Here is a 13,339-nt window from a genome sequence, read left to right as displayed (position 1 = left end):
CAGAAGGACTGGGCTATTCCAAATTTTCCCTGATCCCAGTCAGCACTGTATGGGAGCCAATGCACTCCGAGGACAACTGGTCTACCCGGTGCTTCTGCAGATGGCTTCCTGACCTGCACATTTGCAGACCATGACAGCATGTGACAGCACACGTGCTTCATTAAGACTGAAGTCCATTTCCAGGTGGCCAGGGTGCAGTGGGAGAGGGTGAGCTCTCTGCTGTTGGCAGCCAGCCAGGGATGGGAGTCGGTGGGAAGGGGCACACGAAGTGCTCCCTGAGGGAGGACGGACCTGAGCCTCCCTGCCTCTGGGTCTAATGAGCCTGCGACTTCCTTTCTCCTCTGCACCCTCCACACCTCTTTTCCAGGGATGAGCACCTCTCTTTAGCTGCATTCCACCGTCTCTGCTCTGCTCAGCTAGTTTTAATCAGGAAGTACTGAACACTGCCACTCATCTGTGGTTCTGTTGTTTGTTTTTAAAGCCGGGAGGGCCGTTTGTTCAATGGCATTCTTAGCCTAAAACGACAGGGGTACATTACCAACTTTAGTGACCACGGGGTCATTGATCTTCAAGGAAATGATCATCTTCTTCGTGGGGGGTCTTTCCTTGATCTTCCCAGGCATCTGAGCTGGTAAAGGAAAAAGAAGAGGGATGTAGGGACCTGATAGCTGCAGCAAATTGTGCCGGGTACAGGGGGCGGTCCCACGGCCCTTTTGCAACCATGACCTTGGCATTTATCACACCAGGTTTTGTTTCTGTTTGCTCGTTTAGAAGATGTATTTCTGAAGTGATTATTTATTTAGAAATAGTGGAAGAAGTATAAGGAGTTGTAAAAATAGTTCAGAGTTCCCGTGCGCTCGTCGGCTACCTTGCCCCCCGCTCTTAAACAGCCACTGTGACGGTCAAAGCTGGGAAACCGTTGCTCTCACTGCACGAGTTATTTTTCACTAGCTCCTCCCGAGCTCACTCTCTCTCCCTGCCTCCTCCCTTTCTCTCTTTAGCCTGGGAGCAGTTTGAGGGCAAGGGGTGGGCCACTGTCATCTCTGCACCCAAGCACCCAGCCCAGACCTGGCACAAGATGGGATCACAGTGACCCCTGCTAAAGAATGAGCATGGGAAGCAGGCACCCACCCAGTGGCTGTGGAAGCTTTGCCCCACAGGTGTCCAAAGAGAGGACCCCTGCCACCTAAGGCTTCCAGGAGGCAGGGGAGGGGCAGCCCGATTCACTGCCAGCCTCCCCCAGCCGCTCAGACTTATTCTAAGACGTGAGTTACAACACACACCGCTCGCAGCTCTCCAGCGGCATCCCACACCCTTGGTACCAAGCCGAAGCCCCTCCAGTGGCCCCAAGACGACCAGTCTCCGGCTCAGTGGACCCCAAACCTGCCTCTTTGTGGCTTGTTCCGCAGAAGAGTCGCGGGCCTCCATCCCTTCCCCATCAGGCACCCTCCTGCCTCCATATGTAACGTAGCACCCCACCCTCACCTTCCCCCCAAACTGGCTTTACTTTTCCTCCTAGACTCACTGTTACCACCACCTGCGATTACGTCATGTGCCTGCCGGTTTTTCATCCGCGGGGCCGGCACACCGGACGGTTTACTCGCCACTCCATCCCCGGGACCCGACACAGTCTTGCCCACACGGGTCCCCAGTAAATGAGTGGATTCCATCCCCAGAATCCTAAGCCTAATGAGCTCAAGGTTGTAGGTGATGAAAAATGACACGAGTCAGGATCCAAAAAAGGATGTCATGCTGTTCAACTACGAAGACCGCGGAGAGAAAGGGAGAATAAAGATCCATTTTCCTCAGACGTGCAAGGCCCCGTCGAGTCTCCCCTCACCATGCTCACGGCACCTGGCTCTCTTCAGGCTCTCATTTGGCAAATATTTATTGAGCCTTGTTCTCTTCTCTGAATCATTTTTCTCCAGGATTTCGGCACCGCCTCTCGCCTGCACGCTGCATTCTGTCCACCTCCACTGGGAGCACTGACTGGGATGGCTGCACAGGTGCTGGGCACTGATGAGGCACTCCGGAAGTGGCAGTTGGTATCATCATGGGTCATGCTATTTATTGGGCTTTATCGTCATTTTGGGTTGGCTTGTCTGTCCCCCAACCTCCTGACAGAGTTCCTAGGACCATGCTTAGGAGGGGTTAAGCACTTGACATTTGTTGAAGGAAGAAAGGAATATCATTGGCTGGGTCAGAGTCAGTGGAAGACAGAACTTCGACTTTCCCTCTGTTTTATGTAGAACCTCAAAATCGAATAGGAAAGTAATAGCTGAATCGTGTGCTTCTGAGGTTCTCTGAAACCAAGGTGGTTCCTTTTCAGGAAAAGAGCACAGTTTCTTCCTTGGGGTTCTTCCTAGAGAAGAAGCATGTCCTGCCAAAGCACAGCTAATCCGGGACTCTCGGTGGGACAAAAATGGGCAGCTGGGGGCGCCTGGGTGGCTCAGTCGGTTAAAGCGTCGGACTCTTGATTTTGGCTCGGGTCGTGATCTCGTGGTTCGTGAGGTTGAGTCCCGCATCAGGCTCTGCACTCACATGCTCTCTTTCTAAATAAATTTTTTTTTTTTTAAAGTGAGCAGCTAGGACAGCTGTGTGTGGCCAGTACAGGGGTGCTCGCAGGGGGCTGCCTCTCCACACAGGCCACCACTCCAGGATGCAGTGCGGGTGTTCTCAGGAACCCAAAGCAGGGGTCATGAGACCAGCCATGCACTGTGAGATGCGTCCTGCTTTCCCAGGTGCACAAAGGCCGGTAGCCGTGTCCACTGAGCATCATGCGAACATGGTCCCCAGGGCCTGGTGCACATGCTGGTGCCTGGGAAGAGACCCCGGAAAACCGTGACAGTCCGGGCAGTGGGGATTCATCTCTGCACCTTCCCTGACGCCCCCCAGTCAGGCCCAGCCTCTAGCAGGGGGCTTGTCTTCGCAGGGCCCAGTCTTGTCAGTGAGATCATTCTAGATGTATCAAAGACCACAGCATTAACAGTCATTCCATTTTCTGTTTCCAATTCTTTCTTTTTTTTTAAGCGTATTTATTTTAGAGAAAGAGCCTAAGCAGGGGAGGGGCAGAGAGAGAGAGAGAGAGAGAGAGAGAGAGAGGGAGAGTGAGAGAGAATCCCAAGCAGGCTCCACACTGTCAGCACAGAGTCCCACACGGGGTTTGAACTCCCAGACCATGAGATCATGACCTGGGCGAAAGTCGGACACTTAACCGACAGAGCCACCCAGGCGCCCAGGTTCTCTGGCTTTTCAATGCACTCATGTCTGGGTCTCCGTGGTCTTTCCCCGGGTGCCTCGTGAGTGTTCTGACTCAGACACAGGGGACACGGAAGGAGGACTCAGTCCCTTTCTCGAAGACACTGGGACAGACACTTGGAAAGAGTAGGGAAGATTGTGAGTGCGCGTGAGGGACGTCACCGTCCTGGGGGAGTGCCGCAGCCTGCTCTCAGCTCCCAGCTCTGCGAGGAAGGACTGAGTCAGAGGCCCCCTGGCCAGGCCCTCTCTCCAGGCTCAGGGTGCGGCAGCAGCCGGGGGCTCAGCCAGCCTGTCTGGCCGGAGAATAACAGAACTTTGCTGCCACATCCTGGAAGGCTGGCTGCCTTGGGAAACCTTGAATTTTTCCATGGTCCCTGCTTAGGAGTCGTCCTGAAGCGATGCCAAACTTTATCTCCCAAAGAAGGCAGTGCATCTGGAGAAGGACTTAGGGGACACAGAAGGGGAGCCTGGGGATTACGAGGGTTGAAAAGGACAAAAAGAAAGAAAGAAATGGCCTGAATACGTTATGGAATGACGTGAAGTTAGGAGAAGAGAAAGCAAAGGAAACATAACATCGACGTACAACATGTAAACCTCTAACCAGCGTATCGGGCCAGATGTGACAACTATGCCTGCCTTCCACAAAACTCATCAGGAGACTCCACACCACCGTTTGTTCTTCTCAAAGAAGCAGGGAGAGTCTCCACCTCAGCTGGCAGGACTGGGTTGTTATGAGACAAATAACTGACATTCACTGAGCGCTCAATATATGCCAGGCATTGGTCTAGAACTTCACAGGTATTACCTTCTTCTCTAGGCTTCAAAGGAACATAGTGAGAACTATTTATTATTCCCATTTTATAGCCAGAGACTGAGGTTAAATCCTGTGATGAGGTCACACCACGGGCCTTGCTCTTATCTGCCAGAGTGGCCTTGGTCTCGAAACAGATGACCAAACTCAAAGCTGGGGAGCCTCAGACCAGAGGGCATTTGGGGCTCAGTGCTGGGTGCCAGGGAGAAAATACCTCGCAGAAGACTCTCCAGTTCCTTTGTGGGCCTCTTGGTGCTCTGCGCCAGCGCCATCAGGTAGAGCTTGCTCAAGGTCTCGGACTGGAAAAGCTGGGGCTGATGGAGTTCCCATCTGGAGCCCAGACATTCGAGAATCACGTCTGAGGAGAGAACACAGTGCTGAGTAAATGCTTCCACGGCGTCCCTACCAAGAGACGTGTCAATCCCCCCACCTTCCATTCAGTCACAGTCACTGAGCAGATGGGCAGCGGCTTTGCTGGGCCCTCCAGGAAGAAAACAAAAAGACAGCGTGGGCCTCGGGGCACTTGCTCCAGGGGGATATAATAAGCAGAATTACAAGGCAACACAGACAGAGATAAGTGGCTAAGAGCGGCTGACCAACGGCTGTAGGACTCCAGAGGGACATGCGCTTTCCTCTACTTGGGGAATTGGAAAGGCTTCATGGGGAAGGGACACTGGCTGGGGCATTCTTGGGGGCCTCCCCATAACTTCCCATTACGGTATGTCTCACCCTTGGCACCGATCATATTTGGGGTCAGATAATTCTCTGCTGGGAGGCTGTCCGGTTCACTGTAGGTTATTTAACATCCCTGGCTTCTACCCACTGGGTGCCAGTAGCACCCTCCCCCCCCAAGTTGTGACAACCCAAAATGTCTCCCGACATTGGCAAATATCCCCTGGGAAGCGATCTCACTACCCAGTCCCCTGTTGAAGCTACTGGGTATGGGTGCTTAATTTTCACCCACTTGAAAGGCGACAGCAAAGTGCAGCTCAAAGTCCCATCACCAGGAGGCAGAGTCCTCATAAGCCTCCCTTGGAATGGGGACCACTGGAAAACCCTGTTACAGGGGTGGGACAAGATTATAAGGTAAAGGAGGCTTTTGCAAACTGTAGGGGGCTTTATGCAAGGGGCTTTATCTCATGCTTATAGTATAGGTGATTAAAAAGAGAAAGGCTTTGGGGCGCCTGGGTGGCTCAGTCAGTTGAGCGTCTGACTTCGGCTCAGGTCACGATCTCACGGCGCGTGAGTTCGAGCCCCGCGTCGGGCTCTGTGCTGACGGCTCGGAGCCTGGAGCCTGCTTCGGGTTCTGTATCTCCCTCTCTCCCTGCCCCTCTCCTGCTCACACTGTCTCTCTCTCAAAAATAAATAAACATTTCAAAACATTAAAAAAAATTAAAAAATTGAAAAAGAGAGACACTTTGATGGGAGGGCAGATGGGGGACCCAAGGATACCCGGCCAGGTGAGGCATGAGAGGCTGTGGGCAGGAGGCCTCTGCAGGCTGGACTCCTGTTAGCACAGAGCTGGTGAAAGCTCAGGTCTAGACGGGACCTCGAGGGCCATGAGCCCCCATCGACTTGTTTCTTGGCCTTGCCGTTATTTTGACTGCATGAGCTTGGGCACCTGTTTCCTCTCCTGTCACTAACATTGTCACTCACCAACTTTATGGTATTGTTTTGTGCTGCGGTTCAGCATGTGGGCTCGCATGTCAAATCTTGGGTCACCTTGGGAAACGGTCTGGTGGTGCCGGGCTAGAAAGAATCCTACTCTGTTTTGGGTGGTTTCAGGCAGGAGCAGACTTGTGGATAAAGCGTGTGCCCTCACTGGACACCCACTTTTGCTTTCACGATGGCCCACGCCTGGCAGGCATCACACTTCACCCCAGAACTCTTTTCTCTGAGCCAGGAGATGGCCCCAGACTACTCCTCAGGGCCTCAAGTCAACCAGAACCCAGAGGTGAGAAGAAATCGATTGGCCTGTCCTGGGGCAGGAGTCTGGCTCTGACCTCAGGCAGCTTTCATGTGGGGTGGGCTTTATCTAAAAAAAAAAACACAAAAAACAAAACTCCTTTAAGGACCTGACCTGTCCAGGCCTGATGAGGCTCAGTGAGCCTTTTCCCAGCTGGACAGACCTAGCCTGGTTCTTGATTCTAAATCAGAAAAAGTCCTCTTGGACCCGTGCAAATGTGATGTCCAGGTCATGACTGGTTGGAGCTGAAAGGGACAGAGAAGAAAGGACTGTCCATCCTTGATGGAGTTTCTGTTTAGTCTACCGATCCAAAGCCTATTTATTTACACTGGCATGTCTGTCTCGACTGTGACCAATTAGCATATGAAAATATGTTTGCCAAGCCTGGTTTCACGCATCATTTCACGGCACATTTGACAAATATTTACAGAGCCTATGTGACATTAGACAGTGTGCAATGGGCAGAAACTGAAACTCAGAGACCAGGAACCTGGCCTATCAGCGGGTTTCCTTCCGTAGAAACCATTCGGCCCTGAGCGCAGCAGAATTCTGATGGAATCCACTGGCGACAAGCACTCACCTGCCTCCCTGCCTTGGACGGGCTTGTTCTTCGAGGTCTCAGAGAAAATTTTCTGAATTTGTGAAACGCATAACCTCAAGGGAAAAGGCAAACAAAAAATTCTGGAGTTAATACTGACGGTTTTCTCCAGCTGCAACACGTATCGTTCTAGTGTGAGTGTCCTCAAAGCACCAATTAATCTGTCTTATCATATCTTGCCCCTCGAGAGTTTCCTTAGGTCACCATTTGACTGCCGGTTTGGCAAACGATAAGCTTTGTCTGATGGCTGGCTCCGAATTTCGATTCCTGTTTTCAGTTTGCGGGGAGGATTTACCACGAAGGTATTTGAGGTTATATCTGGTCGCCTGCATGACTCCTCTTTTGCTGAGGGTCTAAAATAATGTCCAGTAGGATAGAGTAGGTACTCAACAAATATCTGCTAGAGAAAGGGAGGGAGGGTTCTGAGCATTTCTGGGAAGTCACTTACCAATAACTTACCAAGTTACTTACCAATACTTCTGTTTAGGGGTCATGCATGCCCCAGTCTCAACGTGTCCAAAAACCAAACTCAGGTTTTACCCCAAACCAGCCCTGCTCCTTCTCCGGCAAACGGCACCACCAGCCTCCAGCTGTCCAGGCCCGCGTACCGAATGTTGTCACATCTGATCGCTTGCCTAGATCTGACAAATATCTTGTGAATTCATCCCTCTCTCTTTCCCCTTATTGCTGTGAGTTTCGCCCAAGCCATGATTATCACCCTGTAATCACCGCCGGTCTCCAGTCTCCAGGGAGCTCCCCTCGGGTGCAGAGCTGAGGCTGCAGCCTGAGAACCACGTGAAACGCACATCTGCTCTTGCCTGTCTCCTGCCGAGAATCCTTCAGTGTCTCCCCAGGGCTCTCGGGGAAAGCCCACGCTCCTCAGCATGGCTAAGAAGGCCAACCAGCCAAAGGGCACTTGATGACCGCATAGGGTCAGTGTCACTTTTGCCACGCTGTTTTTCCAATGGTTCCAAGAACCCTCGTGGGCCAGGGTTCACGGAGGGCGCATGGGTGGGGGAACCTGTGTCCAGAATAATATTGACCACATGCTGCCCTTTCCAAGTGGGGAAGGTGGCTTCTAGTGACTCAGCCCCAGGAAGGCAGTGAGAGCTTGAGGTATTCATCCAGCAGGAGTAGTGGACCTGACCCAAGCCAGCCTCGATCCTGCTGGTGGCTTTGGTCACACGTCTGGGAAGCGCCGGTCAAGGTCAGGGGTTCAGACTGTGATCTCAAAGTGAGGCAACGGACTTTGGAAACTGTGGGCAATGCCCATGAGCTCACCTACTCCCACAGACATCACTGTCGTCGGCTGAGCCAGACAACAGAAGTAACCACATTGCCTTTGCCTGGTGTCATGGGTGCTCGCCAAGGTATACCATTTACCCTGTGGGCTCCGCAAATTTCAAGGGCTAGGTTGATTTTAGGACCATTGGAGAGTTAATGGAATAAATGGCATGAGTTGTCCTCGTCACCCTTTGGGACCAGACAGCCTGGGATGAAGTGGCACATGGAAATTCTGGAGACACGCCATTAGGCTGGGGACTCCCGAGTCGTGATGAAGAAATAAGAGAGGAAAAAGGGGAAATTCTCTATATATCTTATGGACATAAGGACTCGTTGCGGTGAACCGCTCAAAGGGCTTTTGGCTTAATGCTTGCAAAACTCCTGACGTCCTGCCCCTTGACTTTGAGTCTGGCCACGCGTCTCGCCTTGGTGTTAGTGTACGTGATGTAGGTCTGGAAAGCACTTGTGCACCTGGGCTTTGCCTCTTGTCCTCTGTCATCACCAGCACGAGAACACGCCCAGGTGAGTCCACTGTCTCCGGAGGAGGTCGAGAGGCTCACGGAGAAGAGCCCGACCGCCCATGTGAGCTGAGCGTAGGTCAGCTGACCGCCGGGTACATGAGCGATGAGCCTTCCCGGAGTGCCTCCTTGCCCCAGCTGGCCTCTGGACCCACAGCTTCCTCGCGCCACCAAGGAGAGAGGCCCGCTGTGTCGCTTGTGTGTGTTAGGCATGGTGTCTTGCTTTGGGGAAGGTGGTACAAGGCAGAATGAAAAATGGGGCTGCTGGCTGGCAGAGCACAGGGCTGACACACCCCAGAATGAAATCACCGGGACCAGTAACCAAAACGGTTGCTCGCGCTATCGAGATGAAACTCCATTAATGGATCGTCTAGCACGTGCTAGGACCGTGCTAGGCCTGTTCAGTGCACTGTCTGATTTAACACCCAAGATAACTTTTCAAGGAAGATGCTGTGGTCACCATTTCACAGAGGAGGAAATAGGCTCAGAGAGGTTAAGCCACTGGCTGAAGGTCACACAGCTTAGTAAATGGAAGAGAAGGAATTCTAACCCTGCCTGATAGTCCTAAAACCCAGCAGCAACTGCCATCACCCTCAGGTTTCTGTGCCCTGCCTCTCAGGCCACCACCTGAAGCTCAGCTCAGCGATCGCACAGACCAAGTTCTGGAGACTTCTGCTCCTGCTGCCCGGCTGCCCTCGTCGGTTTTCAGGACCAGCTTGCTTATATTCCCAGGCCCAGCTCCACTGCCTGCTTCCCCAGCCTGGCCTTGGCCCTGAGGAACACAAGGGCCTGTGACTCTAAGACTTCTTCAAACGCCTACCCAGACAAAGTATGAAATAAATACAAAATAAGTTCAAGACAGCTTAAGGCTAATGCCAAACACAGCGACGCACAGCACTCGATTTTTCTAAGCTGGGGTCATCAGAGAAGCGAGGCACCAAACACAGATGGATCTGATTTATCCAAATGTGTGTAACGTATCGTCACCTGTGAGGGGCTGGGGTATTGGAGCAGGGCTGGCCGGGGGGTCTAGAAAGGGAGGATTTGGCTACTCGCTCGGCAGAGGTGGAACAAACAGCTCTTCTGTGCCAGGTGCCGCCCAGGGGTACAGGCCCTGCTCGGGGAGATTTGACCGTGTGCTCAGAAGGCAGGTACTGTCAGCCCAGGGAGGGTAGCGGCACACTTATGTCCAAAGCACCAGGGAAGCGAAGTGTTCCCTCCGCAGTAGGGTCCAGCTCCATGTCCCAGGCCAGGCCGGAAAGAACTTGTCACATGGAGAAGTAATGCTCCCAGCCTGCTGCGAGAACACCTTGGGAACGAGGGAGGAGCCTCCTCCTCACACGTGGGGAGCCAGGACCGGGTGGAAATGCCCATTCATGAGTTCGGTCAGACCCGCAGCCAAGACTAGCTAAGTTTCCTTTGTCAACAGCCCCGTTGATAAACACAACAGAATCCTGTTAGGGTCCAAAGCTCCCAATATAAAAGAAAAATCTAGAAAAGAAAAAGAAAAAGGCCCGTTTCTCTCTATGCTTTTGTCACACCGACGGACCTCCTCCGAGGAAGTAGTCCGTCCTGAAGGATGGTCCCAACTGCAGCCCAGATAACCCAGCGACCCACCTGTGGGGCACTTCTCAGAAACGCAGTTCCCCCACAGGGCATTCCCGGCCATGGGCCTTCGATCTCCCTACCTGTCCGGGTTCTTCAGAGCCTCATCAAGGTCCACGCTCAAAGCCTTGCACCTCTGCGAAAGCCCCAGCAGGTCTCCGGAGAAGGGCTTTGAGGGAAAACGCCACCGGTTTGTTGAGCCAACCATCCGGCGTTCCAGCCGAGCTCTGCGCTGCTGTCGGAAGCAAAGGAAGGGAGAAAATCTTTTTTTAACCTCACCCACGCGCCAGGTTTTCCAAATCGTGCAGCGGAAGGGAAATCAAGACACGTGAAGACACTGGTCAACTTTCAAACGTGGCCAGGAGCCATCCTCTCCAGGCAAACATCGCATTCGGGAGACAGAGGATTTCCAGGTACCAAGTAATTTGGAATTTTAGAATCTAGGCCAGAAGGTGCCAGAGGCAACAGGGAGAGAGATGCTTTCTTTGCAGGTAGCTCTGAAGAACCCGCAAGCAAGGACAGGATGATGTGTCCAGAAACTTCCTTAAATGCTCATCCTCACGCGGGATGCTGAGAGGTTAACAAACTGAGGGGGTCCTAGGTAGGGACTGCTTTTTATTGTGGCAAAATACACAAAACAGAACATTCACCATTTTATGGCCTACACCTCGGTAGCAGTCGGTCCGTTTACGAGGCCACGCGGCCCCCCTGCTATCCAGTTCAGAACATGTGCATTCCCCCAAAAGGAAATCTCGAACCCATTAAGCCGTCACTCCAACTTCCCCTCCCCCCGCTGCTGGCAACCGTTCATCTGCTTTCTGCTTCTGTGGATCCGCTCTTCTGAATATTTACATAAGTGGAATCATACACTATGTGGGGAGACACAGAATCCGAAGCAGGCTCCAGGCTCTGAGCTGCCAGCACAGAGCCCGATGTGGGGCTTGAACTCCCGAACCGTGAGCTCGTGACCTGAACCGAAGTCGGACGCTTAACTGACTGAGCGACCCTTTCAGCAGTTTCCTTAGGGGAGCAGTAGAATATTTGGAATATAACCTTAGACATGGTGGCTCAAAGAAACCTCACCAGGAAAAGTGGACCACGAGGGACCCCCCCAGGAATGGATACGGTTGTTCCTAAGCCACGCCAGTCACCAGCAGGGTGGGGGGTGGGGAGACCAGGGGCCATGGGATGGAGAATTTAAGGTCAAATCTTGTTATCGCCACTAGCGGGTTGTATGGCCTTAAGGCAAGTCATTTAACCTTTGAGTCTCTTGGTTTTCATATGATGACGGTGACGGTGATGAAGTTAACACGGTCAGATGAAGTTTGGGAAGTAGGCTCTAGTGCCTGGAAATGGTGGGCGATGGGACAGGGTGGAGTGGGGATCTAGAGGCAGTCCCGTGCAGCATCAGACGGGAACAGTGGCCGGCTCCTGCAGCGGGACTGCTCTGACAGCGGGGTCAGCCGGTAAAGCTGGGGGTCCTCGGTGGCGCGACCCATCCCCTTGTGGCAACGTTGGCGGCACAGCCGTGAGCAGATGCCTCCGCTGCTCCCCACCGCCTGCCCCCTTGGGAAATTCGTCTACTCACCGGATTCAGCATTTTCATGAGCGGTAGTGGCAATGACCCTCGGGGGTGCGGGGGGTGGGGGGGAAGAAACACCTGGGAGACAAAAGAGGTGAGGTTTCCATTTTCAAGAACTTTCCCAAGGGTCTCTTCTAAACAGGAGATTAGCCCGGAGATTCTGTATTCTGCCACAAGAGTAATCACGGGGAAACTTGGCGGGTGGGTTATTCGGCAAATCAAGAGAAGAATCTCGGACTTTTTAAAGGCCGCCAGGGGACTGACAAAGTTCTGCTGCTGTGCTGGCAACGTGGCTCCAATAAGGCCAAACGGGAGAGAACCCACAGTTCTTCGCCCTCAACTAAGGGATAGGAACCGAAGGAGGTCTGTAAGTAGGCTGGTCACAGAATTTGCTATTTGTGCTGGTCCCTGGGCTTCCAGGCCTTCCTGCCTCCCAGCCTGGAGCCCCCGAAGCCCCTCCCTACCAAGCCCGGGCAGTGCCGGTCACTAGGGACCCCCTCCTTCTCTAACGGGGATGGAAAAGCACCAGCCATACTTTACTGCTCTCAAGCCCCCTCGCCGCCACGGGTGTGTTTACCGGAGAAGCTTGTGGAACAGAGACACTCTCGTTGCACCGGTCTCTGAACTACAGGCTTGCTGCGGGCCGTTCACCTTCCGACTCTGAATCCCGAGAGCGCTCATGACATCTGGGGCTCACCCTTCTCTTCTTAGGGGCCAAGGTGCTTTGGCGGGGAGAGCTTGCCCTTGGTTTCCGGGTGGTGGGCGCCATGGCAACGTCAGGGAAGGTTCCGAGCACTTCCTGTTCCAGGCCTGGTTGAGCACAGCTGGGGGCTGTGGGGGTGGTGCTCACCCAGGGGCTCTGGGAAGGGTGGCAGGTCCCAGGCCATGCTCCTCAGGGGAGCGGAGCTGTCCCTGTTTCCACGTCTCTTTACAGCAGCCGGGGGAAGATCCGCTGAGAGGGCCTCCGTGAAGAGTCCACCCCCAAGTCCTCAGGCCTCGTCTGTCAGAGGAGTTTGCACTGGAAGCTTCTCAGATCCCTCCCAGATTTGGCATTCTGGGGTGCTCTGTTTTCTAGCTCGAGTGTCCAGGAGTGTTTCGACAAAAATATTTAAATACCAAGTGGAGAGTCTGGGGGTGCCTGGAGGGCTCAGTCAGTTGAGCGTCTGACTCCTGGTCTCGGCTCAGGTCATGAGCTCACGGTTCGTGGGTTCGAGCCCCAAGTCGGGCTCCACGCTGACAGTATGGAGCCTGCTTGGGATTCTCTCTCTCCCTCTCTCTCTCCGCCCCTCCTGCCCTCGCATGCACACACACTCTCTCTCTCCAAATAAATTTAAAAAATTGGAGAGTTTTACATTACTAAAACCATGCCTGATGATTTGTTTTGTTGATACATGATTTTTTTAATGTTATATTTATTTATTTATTTAATTTTTTTTTTAATTTTTTTTTTTTTTTAAATTTTTTTAACGTTTTTTAATTTATTTTTGGGACAGAGAGAGACAGAGCACGAACGGGGGAGGGGCAGAGAGAGAGGGAGACACAGAATCGGAAACAGGCTCCAGGCTCTGAGCCATCAGCCCAGAGCCTGACGCGGGGCTCGAACTCACGGACCGCGAGATCGTGACCTGGCTGAAGTCGGACGCTTAACCGACTGCGCCACCCAGGCGCCCCTAATTTTTTAACGTTTATTTATTTTTGAGACAGAGAGAGACAGAGC

The 13,339-nt window shown here is 53.0% G+C and overlaps 1 protein-coding gene across 3 annotated transcripts in view; it reads right to left on the bottom strand.

The window, feature by feature from the left end:
* The window catches only part of BTBD16 (BTB domain containing 16), a 44,809-nt gene extending 32,427 nt beyond the window's left edge, over positions 1-12,382 (bottom strand). For 2 of the 3 annotated variants that reach the window (XM_049645874.1, XM_049645876.1), the window contains exons 1-6: positions 12,200-12,382; positions 11,629-11,700; positions 10,124-10,275; positions 6,616-6,689; positions 4,284-4,427; positions 539-628 (exon numbers count right to left, since the gene is read on the bottom strand). In XM_049645874.1, coding sequence (XP_049501831.1) covers positions 539-628; positions 4,284-4,427; positions 6,616-6,689; positions 10,124-10,275; positions 11,629-11,646 — 478 coding nt within the window. In that variant the 5' untranslated portion in view covers positions 11,647-11,700; positions 12,200-12,382. The remainder of the gene's footprint in view (positions 1-538; positions 629-4,283; positions 4,428-6,615; positions 6,690-10,123; positions 10,276-11,628; positions 11,701-12,199) is intronic. The other variant, XM_049645875.1, reaches the window with a different exon arrangement.
* Between the last annotated feature and the right edge of the window lie 957 nt (positions 12,383-13,339).

The sequence above is a fragment of the Panthera uncia genome, chromosome D2 (genome assembly GCF_023721935.1).
Source record: "Panthera uncia isolate 11264 chromosome D2, Puncia_PCG_1.0, whole genome shotgun sequence".
Classification (NCBI taxonomy): Eukaryota; Metazoa; Chordata; class Mammalia; order Carnivora; family Felidae; genus Panthera; species Panthera uncia.
This window is presented reverse-complemented; position numbering and strand designations above follow the sequence as displayed.